This window comes from Monopterus albus, unplaced genomic scaffold (genome assembly GCF_001952655.1).
Source record: "Monopterus albus unplaced genomic scaffold, M_albus_1.0 scaffold69.1, whole genome shotgun sequence".
Classification (NCBI taxonomy): Eukaryota; Metazoa; Chordata; class Actinopteri; order Synbranchiformes; family Synbranchidae; genus Monopterus; species Monopterus albus.
The window spans coordinates 2,269,032-2,288,236 of record NW_018127949.1 but is presented as its reverse complement, the minus strand read 5'-3'; the positions used below and the strand labels follow the sequence as shown (position 1 = coordinate 2,288,236).

Here is a 19,205-nt window from a genome sequence, read left to right as displayed (position 1 = left end):
AGGATCAGCCTAATTTTCGGGTCCCTCTAATGATCGCTACGAAGAGCAACCACTAATCCCATAACTAAGAAAAATCATCTCCTTTAGTCCTGCAGTGCAGCTCCAGACCCTGAGAGTCCAGTCAGGACCTAACGAGCGTGAGTGGGGGTGTCTGAGCGAAGCCAAGACACCAGGCTGGTTGTAGTTGCCTTTCTGCACAAACCCCTGATAATGGACAGTGCCCAGCAGTCCAGAAGTGATTAGCATGAGCAGTTTGTACATTTCTATTATTTAGGGAAATACACAAACTCTGTGTTATGTATTTTGTTCGTTGGGTGTACTAATAACAAACTGCCTGTAAAACACACTGCATATGTTGAGCCCGAATAAAGGTGTATCTTGGTAGGATGTGTTTCATATTGTTTTATTTGTATAATAACAAAAACATTTTTTCCCATTTTCCCATTCTCTTACTTTTGGAAATGAAAAGCCACCCAGCATGACAGCTGAATATTAAAGGAATACTCAACTGAAAATGTACTATACCATATTTTATAGCATATACGTATCACAACGCCCACCCCCTGCAGGCTTGAAAAAGGGCTCTACAAAATTTGTACCTGGCAGCTTTGTGAACGATGGCATTCATGGTTCACACTACTTCTGTGTCCCACTGTTGCCTTCTCATAGCTCAGAAGCTCCAAAGAAAGTAGTAAAATTAAGCTACTTAATGACTGATTGGAACATACTGAGCATAAGGATCAACATTAGAAAAGTGGCAGAGATGGCCTGACAAGTTTCTGTGGAGGTTTAAATTGGATTTTTGGCCTGGACTCTTGGTCACCATTAGAATTGATTGTAAAATGACCACGAAGGCGCAAGAACCAAACTTAACAGAATCTTATGTCCATAAAAACTTTTCAAACATATCCTAGAGGACAATGTGCTTCTCAACCAATAGGATTTTCAGTATGATCCAAACTGCTGCTTCTTTGCAAATAATCACTAAATGCACTACTTGCAGCAAAGCCTTTGAGCAATAAGGAGGTGATAAAGGGACACACTGGAGAAACTATGAGTCTGAAATGTACAGAACATATGGATCATTGCTGGACAAGTACCATAGGAGTGGATTAAAAAAAATTCTACATAAGTGACGATACATTTTGGTGTTTCGCCCAGCTTTTCAGGCCTATAGCTTCAGTTTTTGATACTCAAAAGATAGGTTTTCAGTAGAATGCTCTGTTAAATATAACCATATTATTCCAGTGTTTGATACTAGTACAATGAATTGTATTAAAACATCTGAGTTGCTAATTCGAGCTTGATAAAATATCTGAGCTGCAGCCATTAGTCCCATACAGTCAGTTTTTGTAAACAGAAAAGAATGTACATACAGTCCTGAAGCATATATATATAAGTATCTTATGGAAGAGAGAAATGTGCGGTGTCTGAATGCATCAGTGATAGTCTGGCTTCTCTGGGAAGGTGCATCCGACTCGTCTAATGATGACATTGGCGGCATAGTGTCCAGCCCGGATACACTCCTCCAAAGTTTGGTCTTGGACCAATGCGTAGAGGAATCCTGTGTAGACAGAACAGCAGAGGTCAACTTGTAATTGTCCATCGCCTCCAAAGTAATATGGGGAGCAGTTAGTATTAATATGAGTCAGGTATTAATGGCTTTTGAAAATGGGACTATGCTATGTCGCCCTCAATAGGACCCAAATAATGACCGTGGTGCTACAAACAGCGCCTACAGAGTAAGAACAGCAAACTTAATGTCACCCTCATATCATCTGGAGTTATTACTATGTTGCATAGTTGCCTAGTATCAAATGTTAATTGAGAACGTACACAGAAATATCAAACTGTGTAGAGTATAATTTTCATGCCATACCTCCCACGAAGGCGTCTCCTGCTCCATTAGTGTCCACAATGTCGTTCTGGTCGATATCCAAAACAGGGAACATGGTCACCTTCTCACCTGTGGTCAGGACACAGCAAGGCTGTAAATTAACACTGAACACAAGTGGGGGTTTTCACCCCCAAAGATTTGGCTCATCATTTTGTGATTGTAAGGTGATATTAGAAAATTCATCTCACACAGCAAGACTCTGTTATGATCAAAGATAACTGGTAATTATAGAACAGGAAACATTATGTACGTAGCACCATTATGGTTAACACAGCAGAGCGTCTGCTAGCAATACGGCTCTCTGGAAAATCTATGGATTAGCTCAACAACCAGTGAATGCAGTGCCATCAAATTGTTTTCAGGCATTTACAGAGTCCAAGAGGATGACACCCACAGACTATGGTGACTGGCCACTATGGTCGACATTTGTGGTTTTGAGTGAAATGTCTCAACAACTGGATGGACTGTACTGAAGTGTCAGGACAAACTTTAATCGGTTCCCTTAACTTCATTATCAGTTAGAATTTTTAATTTGTCCAGTATTTTGGTTTACAGCTGGAATCCCTGCAATACTAATGACTTCAGCTGTACTCTGTGTTTAGTACTAATTACCAAATGTTAGCATCCTGACACATTAAAAGCCAAATGGTGGCTATGGCAAATACATGTTTAGCATCAGCATGTTGCCATTGTCATTGTGAGCATATAAGCATCCTGTCTTGAGTATTTGGCTCAATGTTTCCGTGCCTACAGCCTCACACAGTCACTAGCATAGCAGCAGAGTTGAAGGCTTGCTTATTTAGTCTTTTCAGTCTACCAAATGTCAAATATAGTGAATAATGCCCATCACTAGTTCCCAGAGCCCAAGATGGCTTCTTTAAATTGTTTATTTTGCTAGACCAACAGTCCAAAAGCAGCATATACCAGCAATGAGAAGGTGGAATCAGCACATTTAGCATGTCTGCCTGATAAATGACAAACAGCTGATTTTGAACAATTTTTTCTGTTGATGCACAAATTGATTATTCAACTACTGTTTCAGCACAAATGACCGTGTAAATTAGATGCTACACTAATAAACACTTATGTAAATAAACTACTAGAATGTCCTGCAGTGGCTTTAAATAAATGCCTTAAATGCAACAATTAACAAATACAAAAACTCTCAGCATCTGCAAAGCTTTAGGTCAGTGCTCCGACGAATTAAAAATAACGCAAGGACAGTTACAGTGAGTTGTTTCAGTTCAAAACAAATTCCATTAAATGAGGGCCTCTTTTATTATCTTCAATGGATTATGCTGTTTCAATTATCAGTAGTATGTGCACTTCAAAGAGGCACAGGGAGGTGGTGGTGGGTGGAGGGGTCGGCAAAAATCTACCAGATGACAAAGTCTTGAGGTGTAGAGTGACATTAAATCACCAACTTATGTCAGAACAATCTAAACCACACACAAAATCATCAAACAATGTGAGGCAGAACCTTCAAAAAGGTGCCGCAGACAAAAGACTGACATGTGCATAAAAGCAACACAAGGAGGCTGACAGACCCCTTATTGAGGAAAAAGAGGTTGGGAGTTTAAGGAAAACATGAGAAAAAAGAACTACAAGAAAGTTTTTAATGAGGCTCCCTGCTAATCTAACAATGGTTCACAGAATATCTGAGCAGCAGATATGACACCCCACCTTATCACTTTTGAATACATTTCTGTTATCTTCCTACAGGGCAAAACATGCACAACCTGTAGTCGAGCATATGTTCACCACCTGATGTCAAGAAAATTAATGTAAGACACAACTGTGAGAGAAAGTTGGGGTTGAAAATGATGTCTTACAGAGCAGGATGCAACAGTTTTGTAGGTCAGGTGCCAAGGTTGTTTCAGATACAAAACTGTGTCTCTATAATGACATATTTTTTCCTTAAAGAGAGGCTGATTGTCACTTTGATAATAAATTACAATGAGACAAGAATCCTTTTAGGATCAGCTAATTAGTAGCATAACGACTTTCCTTAATTAATGCCACAGATGAAGCTTGAGAATCCTCCTCCCTCTTGAAATGATTAACCGCACATGAAAAATGTGCCAATAATGAATTACAGTTTGTCAATTATTCTACAGTTAAGAAACTCAAGTTGTTAGATGTGGCTATGCTTATGCAAAGCACTTTGCAACTATAAAACCAGATGCAATAAATCTGAAGCTTGTTACGCTTGTTCGGCACAGATTCTGCTGTTCATTTGACTCAAGAAACCAAGCAGAAATGTCTGTGTGTAAATATGGCAGTTAAAACAAATGCTTGCTCTCTTCTTTGTGGGTGGTACAGGAGTCGGGTCTTATTAGAAACACAGTTTGCACCCAGGTAACCTCTCACTTGAAGCGATGCTTATCTTTATGATAACACCGCATCGAAAGGTGTCAGAATTCATTAAACAAACGTCAGAATCTGTGAGACCTATTGCTGTTGTGGCAATTAGCAGTTCTGTTTTTGGATCTTTATTACATTTTTTAAAATTCACTGGAAATCGGCTCATTCTGTTATTGTATTTAAGTATACTGTACATCGGGCTGTCTTTGCTTTATTTTATTGTGTCTTATTACCAGGTTTTATGTTGATTTCTGTCTTATTTAACTCAACTAGTACCTCCAAGAATTTGTCATCTTGCAACCAAGAATGAATACAAATCTAATGATATTGGATAGATTTCAGTTATCTTCTAATCTTCACAAATTTTCCACAAACAATCTTTGTATGGGTGCTAGGTGGATTGCTAATAACATTAGACATTCATGGTTCCCAAAGGGTGAAATCTAATGGCTTTGGTGCTTCTGTGTCTTCTCCTCTAACCTGAATGTCTCAACAACTACTGGATATCTTGTCATAAAATTTAATGCAGATATTTATTGTCTTTAATGGATGAATTCTAATAATTCTGCTGAATAACTTGAATTTCACCAGGTCAAAAATGGTTTCTGTCCAGGACTGTGGTTGAACAAATTGTTTATGAACTAATGAAATTCCCAAATGCCTCTGCTGCACTAGCTAACAGCATGCTAACAGGCTAAACCAAGATGGCTAATATGGCAAACATGACATATTAGCATTGTCAGTGTGAGAATGTTAGCATGGTAATGCCAGCACATTTCTTACTTTCTGTTTAATCATCAAGTCAATTTACAATCACACACGTTTGGCTCAGAGGGTTTTTACCACCTATACAACACACAACAATCTTTCACCTCTCACCACATATCACTGCAGTTTCTAAAAAAAAGTCACATTTTAGTGCAGCTCACTGTGGGCTGCGTGATGTGATTGATGGCACATTACTTTTGTATTCCGTCTCTAGTAACATGGCACAACACACATCCCACATTGTCTTGCTTATTTCGTGAAAGTTTGTCCTCTAGCGCTAAGGGAAACGTTTACGTAACCTCTGATGCAAATTATTCAATCTGACTGACATGTTAAGTTATGGTCAAACAATGCCCCAGTCGTCCATGACAAAGATCTCATTGGCAAAAATCTGTTATAGAAATTGGCATTAAAAAAAGACTGCCCATGTTCTCTGACTCTGTTGATACTGGCTTACAGAAAGCCTGAAAACATCACTTTGCTGAACTCATTTCACATTTCGCCATAATGAGATCGGCAACATTGTTTTCAATCAATAAAACTCTGCTGTACTTTTTTTTTTTTTTTTTTTTTTAAAAGAAAACACTAACATACTCTAGCTCCTAGAAACTGGTCTGACAAAACGAGTGAAGCAGCAGCAGATCGGCGGTGAATATGTGGGAGTGATATATGGCTGTGCTTTGACAGGTAACCTGCAAAAAGCTGAGAAAAACTCGAAGGAATTCAAATAGTTCCTTATAGTAAGCTATAATTGTGTGCTTTTGTTAATCCACTCTTCATAATTCCCTCATTACAACTCTTGAATAGTGATGATTAAACTTAAGAAATTCTTAACAGGCATCTCTTTGAAATAAGTATCAATTAAGTCACTTATTACTGACTATTCTTTTCCACAGTGCCAATTCTCCACACAACACTGACTGAGAAAATGCTCTCCTGCACAAAAAAGCGACTGTACATGCAAATAAGACAACCTGAGTTATATTGGAAAATGAGCATATGGAGCATCGTTTTGACTTTGAAATTAGTACACGCTTCACTTGGAGATGTTCCAGTGCTCACTTCTGTTGCTTTGACAGAAAGCAGGTGGATCAAATAATTGGCAGGTCATTAAAATCTGATCCTGTCACACTTTATGATCTACACAGGTAAAACAATCAATACATCATTTCAAACCCTGAGCTGCCAAGTGACTCAGTTACATATGACTGTTTTGCTAAAAGGCAAATGCTGAAGTACTTGGAGTTTAAGTACAACATCTTTATGTGAGAAACTTCTTCTGGAACATTTCTTGTTGCATATCAGCCAAACTCTGAGCCTCGGAGGGGAAAAGCAACGTTACCACTTTCTTGGCAAACACAACAGGTTAGGAGCAAGTTGACATTCAATCTGTTTCCTGATCATAACCAGCATCTCTGCTCACAGCTGAGATAGAAAAAAATGCACATGCCTATAATTACTGTAACCACAGGCAAAAGATCATCACCAACCAACATCCTTTTAGAAAGACAGGAAAGAAAACCATTCAGTGTGAGATGCCATGGGAAAAAAGATGAAGGCTTTCTCAGAGTGCTGTTAAATGAAACAAACATGCTGCTTTTTTTAGCAGACTATTAACATTTATTTTTCAAGCAGTGCTTAAAATAATTTAACCTTTGGTGAGAATGACAAATCACCCGTTTTGAAGAAATAGACTAAAAGAAAAAAGGATTTTGCCTTGTGGCCAGCGTTTTAGTTTACCTTGAGTGATTAACATGTATAGATCAGGCCTTTTTTCCAAAGGTAAAATCTGCTTGCCTTGCCCTCCTGAGAGCCCTAAAACTCGCTGAGAAGCCGAGTCAGGCTTTATCAAGTCCTTATCAGCGATTAGAGCAGCAACCCCTGCTGAATGATCGTTTATTAGATCTCCTCAACGCTAAGGTTCAGGGCACAATGATCTTAATTACTGCTTTAATGGGTGTATAAGCAAAAGCCCACTGTAGTTCAGCAGTTCAGTGGCAGCTAAATAAAGGGCCATTTCCCCTGCTCCCAGCTCTTAAAAGGCATGTTTGAAGCAGTGGTGTGATGAAAGGCTCCAAATGAAAGACAGAAAAAAAGAGGACAATAACAAATTGACATCTCTTTTTGGAGAATTATACCATAGGGGAAAGGCTTCTCCCATCCTTAATCACTATAAAATGGTTTAACATGACATGCAGAGGCTGGCAAATGATCAAATACTGACAGGAGGACAAATTGCAAACAAAATGAGAGATCAAGTTTATTAGAGCGCCGCCTCTGGGAAATGAAAATCTTTAATTCTCTTTTTACATTGACATTTATTTGGCTTGCATGAATAGCGATGTTCCCACACTCACATACACACACCAGTTCTGCTGCACCTTGTACTATAACTGCTCCACTGCAATGATAGCACAGTCAATGACATTTATCATGTTTGCCTTTGTAGATGACATCTGAAACACATTGTCTTTCATCGTGCTTGCATTCATCATGTATTTTATATAAAGTTCACAGCGGCGCACAGCTCTGTCTTCATGCAGGAGCAATGTGAGAAGCAGGCAGGAATTATCCATCACCTCCAGCACAATGGATGGATTCCTGTTGGGCTTCTGCTTAAAGATTTCTTGTGAAATTCTCATGAAAGGAAATTCACTTCCACGAATGTTACCAGACTATCTTGGCCTGTTAATATATATGCAATTATCTAAGACTAGGCAATAACTCAGTATGTTCATTTATTGACTTGAATTGTACTGGAATGATATTATCACATCACACTGTTAACTTTCAAAACTGTGCTTTTTAAAAAATAAACATTTCCAATCAAGTCATGAAGTCTGTTCTACAGGCTTGAAGAGTTTTGTCTGAAATAATGCATTAAGAATTAACAAACACCAACAGCATGTAATGTGCATCAGAACAACCATGGATACAGTTTTTATTCAGTCTATGCACCCATGGCTTCAAGTTATTTTATCTCTAGTAGTTATTTTTGCAGAGATGCACCAGAACATCAGCAATTTCATTGAAATTGTTCCCAAGATTTGCATATCCCAGCTATAAGATCATGACTACTTGCATGTATATGGTGTATCCTATGGATGTATTAACAGGGAACTGGATACAGCATTGCCAGATGGCGCCTATTCAATCCTATGGATGTTGTTCAGTGGCACATAATTGTCAAACTTCCAGATTCCAGCCATAAAAATTACCTGGATGTTCTGCACACTTCTGCTTTTTGGGCCCATAAAGCATGTGTACTTGCACTGAGCTGAAAGTCTCACTGGACAAACCGGGTCATTTCTGGTTGGATAAAAATATCCTATGGTTAAACTAGACTTTCCAAATGATACTAGACCCAGTGAATCAAATTCTGATAATAAAAAGAGTCATTTCGTAGGGTTTGTGATGCTCGAAAAAATGTATTCACCATTTCACAGCCGCTACTTTTCCAGTGACTCTCTATGTGAAAAATGCTTTTTGGGTCAGTGGGCATCGCATGATGAATGTGAACGCTGTAGTAACATCGTTTGGCCGCTATGCCAGTTCGGTGCTGTTGCTGGGGGCTTGGTTTGTCCAGTAAGTGCTATGGATGTCAAACATCGCAACACTGCACAGTGTGGCTGGCTGCCTTTAGGCATGGAATTCAGTGCACTGAACATCAGTTCAATTTGTATTCATAATTTTGCACACTTTTGGCATGCTGTGACATATATGTATATTGTAATAATACTTATTAATAGTGATATTAATTTTAACTATACAACTTATTACTGTATCATTTTTCTTCTTATTTTATTTAATTAAACCTACACTAACTGATTTTTTTGGCCAATTAGTGTCAAAGGAAACAAGGTGTAAATACAACACTTGCTGGTAAACAATGGTTTAAATACACATCCGGCAGATACAGAGAAATATCAGCATTCATTTAGAGTTGTGCTAGTTGACGCCTGATGCAAGGTTTAACACCGACTCTCTTTTTTAGATCTGTGTTCGCTCTCCTGCTCCTGAGGGAGCTTTGTCTCTCTGCTGTTTGGTGCTTTACAAGTAGTTTACAGTGAGTTAATCACAGTTTTAGCTTCTTGTGGTTGTAAACAATGCTGATGAGAGTGTTGAGAGTGTTAACAAACCCACTGTTAATATAAAAGCATTGATTACGGCCACTTTAAACTTTTTTACAAAGATAGATCTCTTGAAAGTCCTGACCAAAATGGCAGAACAGATTATAGAAAAAAATATCACAACAGAAAACACATAAAGGAGTCAATTAATTATTGATTACCATCAGTGACATACAATACAAAGCTTGAGCTCATAAATACTCTTGCTGAAGAGAGTGTCTTGCAGCGCTAACAACAGTCCTGCTGTAGCTGTGCTTCTCTGCAGTCCCCAGCGATGAGTGATATGTTGGAATCTTTACCTGAGGCCATCTCTCCCCATGAACAACTAGTCTGAACTGCAAGGGCAATGAGGAGACACACCCTGCGGCTCCGAACAAAGGCAAAGACTCTCAGCAGTAATCGGAAACTGTTGTCTCTCCCCACACCGCTTAAACCTGCAACTCCTGCTCAGTTATGATGACACTGCCTTTTAATGCCCCACTAACAAATATGCCCTGTATCTGAGAAAACTGGATTGATTTGAAGACCAGTGTTGTCAACCTCTCCCCAAGGTCACTGTGCCAGCATTTTGCAGAAAAAAGGGGCAGGATATATGAAGTGGAACATTAAAAATTGCTGAGGACTGACCTGGAGTCTGTCCAAGACAAAGTTAGAAGTACTTCACAAATCAATGCCTGCTCTCTGCATCCCCCACACTTCTTTTATCCTCTGAAATGACTGAATGTTGTGCAAGCATTCCTTTTTTTAACATCTGGTGTCAATATCGGAGGTTAACTTCAAAGAAATTACTGATAGCGTTCGGCTCTCTTCAGTCAGCATTCTAGCATCTATTTAAGGCTGTGTTGTGCAGTTTGGAGATATGAGGTTTAAATAAAGGGTAAAGTTGTCCACGAGGGGCCAAAGTTGGGATGGCGTCGAGTGGTACTTAAGTGAAAATATGTGTAGACAAGTGGACAAAATGGAAACCAAAATTGGCCTACCAACAGTTGCAACAGTATCGTCCTTGCCCTGGGTGAAGACCACCACTCGCTGCCTCTTTGTGTTCTCCTTGGGGAGGTTTCGAGTCTTCTTTGCAATCTCTGCAATGTCATCCGTCTGGAAATACAACAGAGCACTGGGTGAGCATATTAAGTTGAATAAATGCATCAGGAAAGGAGTTAATCAAAGATCACAAGTGTGACAGAGAGGTCAGATTTTTGCGATCCTGGCAGATGGATCAAGTGATAATGGAACCAGATGGGCTGTGAAGACAGATCAATAGAGGCACTTGATGATGCTACCATGCAGTTACACAAGACCTGCAAAATATTAGAATGTCATAGTCCCTAAGTGAGATGAAAATGAGCGTGTGAAGATATGCTGTTGTCAGATAAAGCTACTTCTCTGTGCTGAAGGGATAGGTGGTGCATGTACTGTATCATTCTCCTCCTGAAACAGGCCATCTCTCCTCAGCATCTGCACAGAATAGATATTCTCGCCTGGAGACGACAAAACTCTCTGGAGTGCTTGCCTTTGATCATGAGAGGGATAAAAAACCCACACCTGTCAGTGCTACTTTATTATTAACTCATCATGATGTACTATGAGCAGGTGGAATGTCTTTATCGCCGTCTCACAGTCGGGTGGACTCTGCTTTTCTGTAATATAGCACACTGAGGAGCTAGCATTAAGGGTCGTAGATGCCTCTAGCATCTGTATCAAAGCTAACACTCAAACACCTTCATGGTGAGCAAATACTGTGGTTATGGGAGTAATCAGATAGATAGGCTCCAGCCCAGTACCGCCAGCCGCACTGGCTCACTCAAACCAATGAGCTTTTACACCTCTAAATGCTTCCCAAATGTCCTTTAATCAGCCCTGAGATGTCCAGGGAGACCCTGGGCTGAGAAAAAAAATGGGTGTAACACTCTAAGTAAGTGCTAATGGTGAGGTTAATACAGAGGCTGTTAGCAGACGATGGAGAACGAAAGGCAATCTGTCACTGTGACTGGATGTAAGCACAATCACTCCTCCAGACACTGAATGCAAAACCGCGCATTGTCGATTTTATGTTCGCTGACTTAAGGAAGGCACTCTACTCAGGTTTAGGAGCTAAAAGGTTCTAAGGGCCAGAGGTGGTGGGATAAGCACATACAAAATCACACAGTCACAACTTCCTCCTTTTTTTTTTTTTTACCTGAAACACTTACCTGACAGCTTCCTACAGCAAAACAATGCAAAAAATAGTGTTCTGTATGATAGCAAAACAAATGAATGGGCAAGTGATACGGTCAATTTGGCTTGCTGCTGACAAATGGCAATATTTATGATTGTGAGGCAATTGATCAGACATAAATCAACAAACCGTGAAATATGAAAGCTTTACAAGGGTGTTAAATTGTGTTTCTGTGTTGAAGCCAGTGAGAAACTGATTGTATCCACTGCAGGCTGCTTGAGAAACACAGCCAGGGAAAGATTCAATTAGAGCTGCGATGCAGATAGTTCTCTGAGCATTTAAAGGAAACGGATCACAATCAGGCAACTGTGCTCAGATCTGATGACTCCTGTTTGGATGGGACACACTTGTTATCTTGTTTTTATACTGAAGCAGTGCTGCTGTTGTTTTTGTTATTCATCCATAATGTGATGATAACAGTGCTGCAGAATACATTCAAAGTGCATCCTACAGTGTTTTTGGGGTCAGATATTGACAAGTGGGCAGTCACTACAACAATATCCAATTATGGCATCACCGGAAAGGGCCACACTGACCAGTTAACTGGACTGTAACTGAATTTAAATGACCCTCACTGGCCTGAAAAGAATCAAACTATATACAGAGGCACTTCTGTACACTGGGTTTCTGACAGCAATGACTGTATTTTGTAGTATTTTCTGTACTACAGCTCTGTTTTTGTTTATTAGCTTATAAGAGAATTATATATATTACAGCTAATTAAATTGATTTATTTTACTGATTGTTGGATGTGATGCGAAAGATGATCTTTTAACCAACTCCGTGACAAGTGGGCAACTCCTTCTGGTGAAGAAACCCACATGATTTGGCTGAAAGTTCTGGAAAATTTCTAGTAAGAAGGTGCCTGCATGCACCGACAAAGCAAAGATGCCAAAAAATAAATTTATTACATGTGCGACAAGTGATAAAACGAAGACATGTCAGTGTGTAGGCACTTTTTTTTGTGGCTTTTTACCTATGTGGAACATGTTTTTTGGCACCTGACATATTTTTTGAAAAGCCTGGAATTATGAGGGAGAGACAATTTTTAAATTTCAAATAAATGATTGTGCTAAGAATTAGTTGTCAAACTACTATTTCCCAGATAAGTAATTAATCTTGAAGTTCATGATTTTTGATTACTGAATGTGGTTTGGAAAAACATTCTTATTCTACGCATTTCAACCGTATCCCAGAGAACGAGTATATTGCGTATGTGTGAATGACAAATTTCATGCAATTTTACTAACGCTACGACGTATCTGTTTAACTACAAGCTACTGCACTGTATATATTGACATTTTGATGACATGTCAGTGTACAACTAAAACATGTGTGCCCCCTCGATGCATGTAAAAATGTCATCAGAAAGTGACGAGGGGGAAAAAAGGCAATAAATCCTCTGAACTACAACCACCTAGAAATGCAGTAAGCACAGCACACACCACTGATGTTACCTGAAAAATCACATTCATCCAATGCAATTTTGTAGTGTTCTGGCAAATCAGGTTGACGTAGAAAATGTCAAAGAATTGTAACTACTAGGAAAGTGTACATTTTGCCCTTTGTGGTTTTTTTTTTTTCCATGTGAGGCCCCCTCCATCACCACCTGCCACCCCCCTTTCTGCCTTCATCCCCTCTCCTCTCTTAAACCTGTCACTGCCATCGGAATTGCATTTCTATTCCAGTCACGTTGATCACACCGTTAGTGATTCTGGATGACAATTATTCACACAGAGCAGAGCCATATTCAAGGCAGCTCTACCTTTGAAAAAGAAGGCACTTGAAATACCTGAGCCTGTTTTGAAAAACACACACACACACACACACACACACACACAACCACACGCACGCACACAGTGGCTATTTGTGTTTTTGATTTCACATTTTAAAAGCATCACAAGGAATATGCAAAAATACAAGCAAAAAATAGACTAAGAGAAGATTCATTTTCCACTTAAGAGGCAGCCCCACTTTAAAACATGTAGTGTACGCTCTATGGAGGAACAAGAACTGTAATTTTCATTTCTATAATCCAAAACCACAGGTGGCTGTAATTTGGTTATTAAAAGACTACAGTGTGTTTCAGTGTGGTGTAATGTTATAGCAGTGAAGGGAAGACATACAGTATCATCCCTGACTGCAATGAAGATAATGAGGAGGCTTTTTAACCAGGCAACCTGATGAGCCCCGAGCCTGCAGAGAAAGGCTTGAAACCATGCCCAACTTCTCAGCTTCCCAAGAGGCTTTTCAAAATTCAATAAATAACATCTGTAGGCGATGTTGGGTGCAGACCTAGCAGAGTGCGTCATAACAGAGAGCTGGCTGAACAAAGAAACCATGACGACTGCCAGGTTTCCATAGCAACTGCTGCAAGGCCTGGAGAGTATAATAGCACATCAATCACTGTCCAAAAAGAACTTCATTATCAGCAAAAATAAACCTTTAGGATCTGTTTAGTGTGCAATTGCTGGTCAACTCACCTCAAAGCCCAGCTTTTTGGCAAATGTGGCTGCTTCCTAGAAAAAAAAAAACAAACACACACACAAATGAGCAGTTAATTACAGAGTCACAAACAGCAGAATGCAACACTCCAGACTTAAAGTAAAGATATCTCGTTTCCCTCTGCTCTTCACATGTGGCTGTGTCACTTGAGAATAAGTAACCTGAGTTAGTGTTGCTCAGCCAACTCCTGATTTAATAGGCATGCAGCCCACCCATTTAATGTATTGGCCAATTCATCTCATCTTACCACAGCACCATGAGATAACACCATGTCAGCCTCCAGCCATGAAACCACGACTGAAATCATGAATATGTGCTGGTATGTGGGAATCCCCAACACTGCGGGTATTCAGGCCCTACTATGTTTATTCTCTGATCAGGTGCACTTTAAAGGCACATACCAGTGTTTATGCAAGTATGGCCTCCTTTACTACAGTTCATGTAAACTTTACATTGATACTGACCTTTTTCAAATATAAATCAACCAGAAGATACTGCAAAATTAATATTTTTCTATTAACCAAAATAAAAAAAGAAAATAAAAAATAATTTTCTTTTTTGGAATTTTCAAATTTTTCAAATCTGCAATTTATGCAATTTTCAGGTTTCATGGATAACATGAGTTTTATGATGAAAGGTGTCTGGAAAGTTTGGAAAAATTCAGAATACATTTAAAAATGACCAACAAAAAATTAATATTATATTAATAAAAAAAATGTCAAGCTGTACCAAAGATGATTCTCATAAGTTACCTAATTGATTTTCATATTATACAGAAATGAATGGTGGAAGGAGTACTCAGATCCCTTAAGTAAAAGTAACAATACTACAGTGCAAAAATACCCTGTTATAAGCAAAAGTTCTGCATTCAAAATGTTACTTAAGTAATTGCACAGAAGTATTAGCATCACAACACAATTAAAATACTAAAAGTACTCATTATAAGGAATGGCACATTTAACATATATTATTGGATTATTATTACTGATGCATTATTATGTACATCACATTTATTGTTGCAGCTGGTAAAGGTACCTTATATACAGGTTGAAGTAGTCTGTTGCTGGGTAGCTTATGACTTTCCCAGCAGGGATCAATAAAGCCTTATACTCTGATTCAGAAAAGTAACTAAAGTTATCAAATAAATGTAGTGGAGTAAAAAGTGCAATATTTGCCTCTAAAATGTAGTGAAGTCAAAGTATGAAGTAGCAGAAAATGAAAATGCTCAAGTAAAGTACAGATACCTCAAAAATGTACTTAAGTACAGTACTTGAGTAAATGTATTTAGTTATTTTCCACCACTTAACAAAACGACATGTATATATTTAACCAGTACTTTTGGGACATATGGCTGCTAATTGACTTCTCATATTATTGAGAAATGAAAGGAGGCCAAGGGACATTTATCATGGTAGGGAACATACAGAACATCCAAAATCTAAAACACACTACATGATGGTTTGCGAAATGGCTCACTGTGATGCCCAGTTTGTAGTAAATCAGCCAAAACAGTGGTGCTAAACCACTGCTATGATCCTTTAACTCATGGCAGAAGCTGCTGCTCATCAGTTCAGAAGGATGCCACAAATCATGACAGACAACCTTGTGCACTAAATTCACTTCTGACCCCAGATGAGGCAGTAAGTTGATGCTCTGATTTTAAATAATCCAATTATCTGTAGAGGGGGTACTAGTGTTTGCATGACCTCGGGAAGAGGTTGACAACCTGGTCCTCAAACAGAAGGGTAGGAGACGACAAAGAACAATAAGGTTACTGGTCCCTGGAGGAAAGCCTCATGGCTCTCTGCCTTGGATCAACATGACAGTGCCAGCAGTATGTCAATTCATAACCCCCCTCCTTCTGCTTAAACACACACAGAGGCTGAGAGGCTAGTCAATTAGCCTTTATGAGTAAAGGTGAGTAGTCCTTTCTTTTCCCCTCCCTTCTTCAGTCTATCAAGGCCTTAGGTCTCACATTTGTTTTCATTTATTTACAACCACATATTGACTTTTCTCCTCAGGAACATTCCATCAGTGATGAGCATGAGGCATCTGCAGCTTGTAAACTGTCTTGTCAAAACAGTAATACTTCATCTTAAAGCACAAAGACACATGAATGAAGACTGGAATAATGATGGTGCTGTCGAGTGGCACATGCATCTACTGTATCTCACCCTCTGTCTTTCTCTAGATAGCAGCTATAATATTTGTGAGAAAAGCCTTTCGAGAGAGTGTGGGTGTTAGAAGAAAAGATAATTGAAGCAGTGTCTATGAGCCACATGTGTACAATGTAATCCCTTTTAGGAATTTATTAATTCTATGAGCTCTTATGAATGCCAACATTATAAACATTTCATACTACAGGCTCAGCTAAACCTAGAATATTGGAATGATAAATACTGTATGGTGGTAAATATGCAATTACTGAGACTACACAGGCAAGCCAATAAAGCTGAAATGATAGGCAATAACAGTCACTATTCCTAAAGGGGCAATAATATTTAAAAACATAGCAGCATTAATAACCTAGCATTAATACTCAAAAAGGTTATGTTACTGGCTGCTTTGACATGAATATTTGACATGTTTTGTTTTATTATGTTGAGGTAGACAGTTTTCAAATGATGGTCCATGAGCTTCTACAGCTGTCGGCAACAATGACGAGTGCTTTGAGAGACATCTGGGCAAAATCCTCTTGTGCTCAAAAAACTCATCTCATTTGTTTGACGAATGCTGCGACTGAATGCTCGCTTTTGATGATCTGCTCCGAGTCGGACTCCGAAGGAGAGAGGTCTGTTGCAGATTTGGGGAGAGGGGCCCATAAGTCCTCCTCCTTCTCCTCCTCAGGCAAACAAGGTAAAAGATAACAAAATGGACTGAGTGCATGAGCCCTCTACAGCCATAGTATAAAGCTATCAGAATGTGTGATATGTTGCTGCTGTCAGAGGCTTAAACAGTCAAAGGGATATTTTTAGAGAGCTTAAGCTAATAATCCAGAGCCCAGTCAGGGAGGCGGGAGTCTACAATTTCTTGCCAAGCAAAATGAAAGAGGAAATATACACTTCATGCAAGGGGCAGTTTTCAAAGCTTCACACTGTGTTTTCCTTGACACTGTAAATGACGGGAGCCTAGCAGGCTTGGTTTAGAAACCATCTGTGCAGTCACAGTATGTGGTTATTCTATGTGAGGTTATCCATGACGCTATGTTCTTTGTTTTAATGAGCCAAAATGCCGAATCTGCATTCAGACTTTAATATAATCTCATTAACAGAGAAGCAAAGCAGGCATTCAGGGTTCTGGAGTAAGGATCCTATTCATTTTCACACTGATGATGTTACAGTAGGTGACACACAGCTGGGACACTGAGGCTTGAACGCAATTTAGACACAAGTTGAATTATTAGTACAGACTATGAGAAAGCATTGTAAAATCTTAGTTCAACAACAAGTCAAACGGCACAAGACTGCATGTATGTACACACAAACACAAAACATAGGCTAGAAGTCAAATACAACTCCCAGTGAACACTGTGGTTGAAAAACATATGTCCTGTAGTATTTAGGGCAGTTTACCACACCAAACCTTTCTTTCTACCACACCAAACCCACAGCAAAATACTACTACTTGGAAGTGGCAAACAAGTTACAGACACAACTGTGACAAGTTTTCAGTTTTGAAGTGAAAAGAAATGAAGCTGATGTTGCTTATATACTAGGGATGTAACGATATCAAAAGTCACGGTCCAATACTGGCACAATAAAAAGTCCGCAATATTTATCATGATATTTAAATATGAAGAAAAATATGAAAAAATGCCCCTTACTAAAAAATAAATAAGCTTTTTTTGTATAATGTATATAAATACATATAAAGATAATGCAACAGTCAGCAGCACTCCTTCTATGAAAACAAAATAATATATTATTGCATCAGCTGGATGTTGTAAACAAAATGAGACATACTCATCAGTATTTTAGAAGCCCATAGGTAGGTTTAACCTTCTCCGTTTGGTGGCCGTGCCAACCAGTATCTCAGAACGAGGAGAAGAAAATGCCAAAATACATTAGAACAAGTCATGCAAAGGTGAGATTTGTGGTTTGCTGGAGATGTTTTTCAAACATCGTAGTCTACTTTTTCAAAAGAAAACACTTAATGGCAGCTGCTAAGTGTTTGGTTTTGCATATGTCCATCCATCCAGTTCCGTTAAAGTGTAGTACATAGCTGTGTCTACCCTGATCTTGGGCTCCACCAACTCCTGAGAAAAATGTACGTCAAAGCTATTGATTATAGCTGCTTTAAATATTTATATCCAATGGACATAACATAATACAACTTGAAGTAACGAAGTAGGGTAATGTAAGAGAACTTAAAAATGCTGATTTACAGCAGCCAAAAATACTTTCATACTTTCACTACACTGCATTTCATAACATTTAATGCATGTTTGGACATCCAATAGACAAGGAATTAAGAAAACAAGAAAACTAGAGAGGTTACTGGCTCTCATGATGAAATATCCCCACTAACAAACCAAAACAGGCATTTAGTTTTTCCTCCTGTTTGACAAATTGTTGAGCATATGTCACAGCAGGAGTGAAAGTTGATGGGAAAAAAATCCAATTTCAGTGTTTTCCAGAGAATCTAAATCAAAGAGCAAACCTCAGTGCTAAGGTTAATAAAAGTTGATAAGCTGAAAAGCGCAACTCCCCCAGGCCATTCAGAAAATAGGCATTTGCTTGACCGTGTTAGCCCAAGCTGATGCTGAGGCAGAAACTGAATTGTATTTGACACTGTGCTTTGGGGTGGGCATGACACTGAGGAGGGTATAGCTGTGGCCAGTTATTTACAGTAACACCCCTATTTTCTTCTTCCTTTATGGGCATTTCAATAAGAGCTCATTTCAAAGACACTGGTGTTTTCAGCTTAGAACCATTGAAGGAGAGAGCCAACTTGCACTACTATAGAAAAGTGCCTTTCTAACCGGCTCAGTTGTCAAACAGCATAAACTAGTGGGGAATATAAATTCCCCACTCGCCCCCCACTTAGGGGCGGTCTTGTATTCCTTCCTTCAAGCTCAGGTCCTCTACCAGAGGCCTGGGAGCTTGAGGGTCCTGTGCAGTATCTTAGCTGTTCCTAGCACTGCACTCTTCTGGACAGAGATCTCAGATGTTGTTCCTGGGATCTGTTGGAGCCACTCTCCCAGTTTGGGGGTCACAGCCCCCAATGTTCCTATTACCACGGGGACCACTTGTGCCTTCACCTTCCACATCTTTTCTAGCTCTTCTTTCAGCCCTTGGTATTTCTCAAGCTTCTTGTGTTCCTTCTT

The 19,205-nt window shown here is 39.2% G+C and overlaps 1 protein-coding gene across 6 annotated transcripts in view; it reads right to left on the bottom strand.

Annotated features, from left to right (window-relative positions):
- Positions 1-1,254: 1,254 nt before the first annotated feature.
- The window catches only part of adkb (adenosine kinase b), a 113,618-nt gene continuing 95,667 nt past the window's right edge, over positions 1,255-19,205 (bottom strand). For all 6 annotated transcript variants that reach the window (XM_020605269.1, XM_020605270.1, XM_020605276.1 and 3 more), the window contains exons 8-11: positions 13,858-13,893; positions 10,140-10,254; positions 1,880-1,966; positions 1,255-1,564 (exon numbers count right to left, since the gene is read on the bottom strand). In XM_020605269.1, coding sequence (XP_020460925.1) covers positions 1,440-1,564; positions 1,880-1,966; positions 10,140-10,254; positions 13,858-13,893 — 363 coding nt within the window. In that variant the 3' untranslated portion in view covers positions 1,255-1,439. The remainder of the gene's footprint in view (positions 1,565-1,879; positions 1,967-10,139; positions 10,255-13,857; positions 13,894-19,205) is intronic.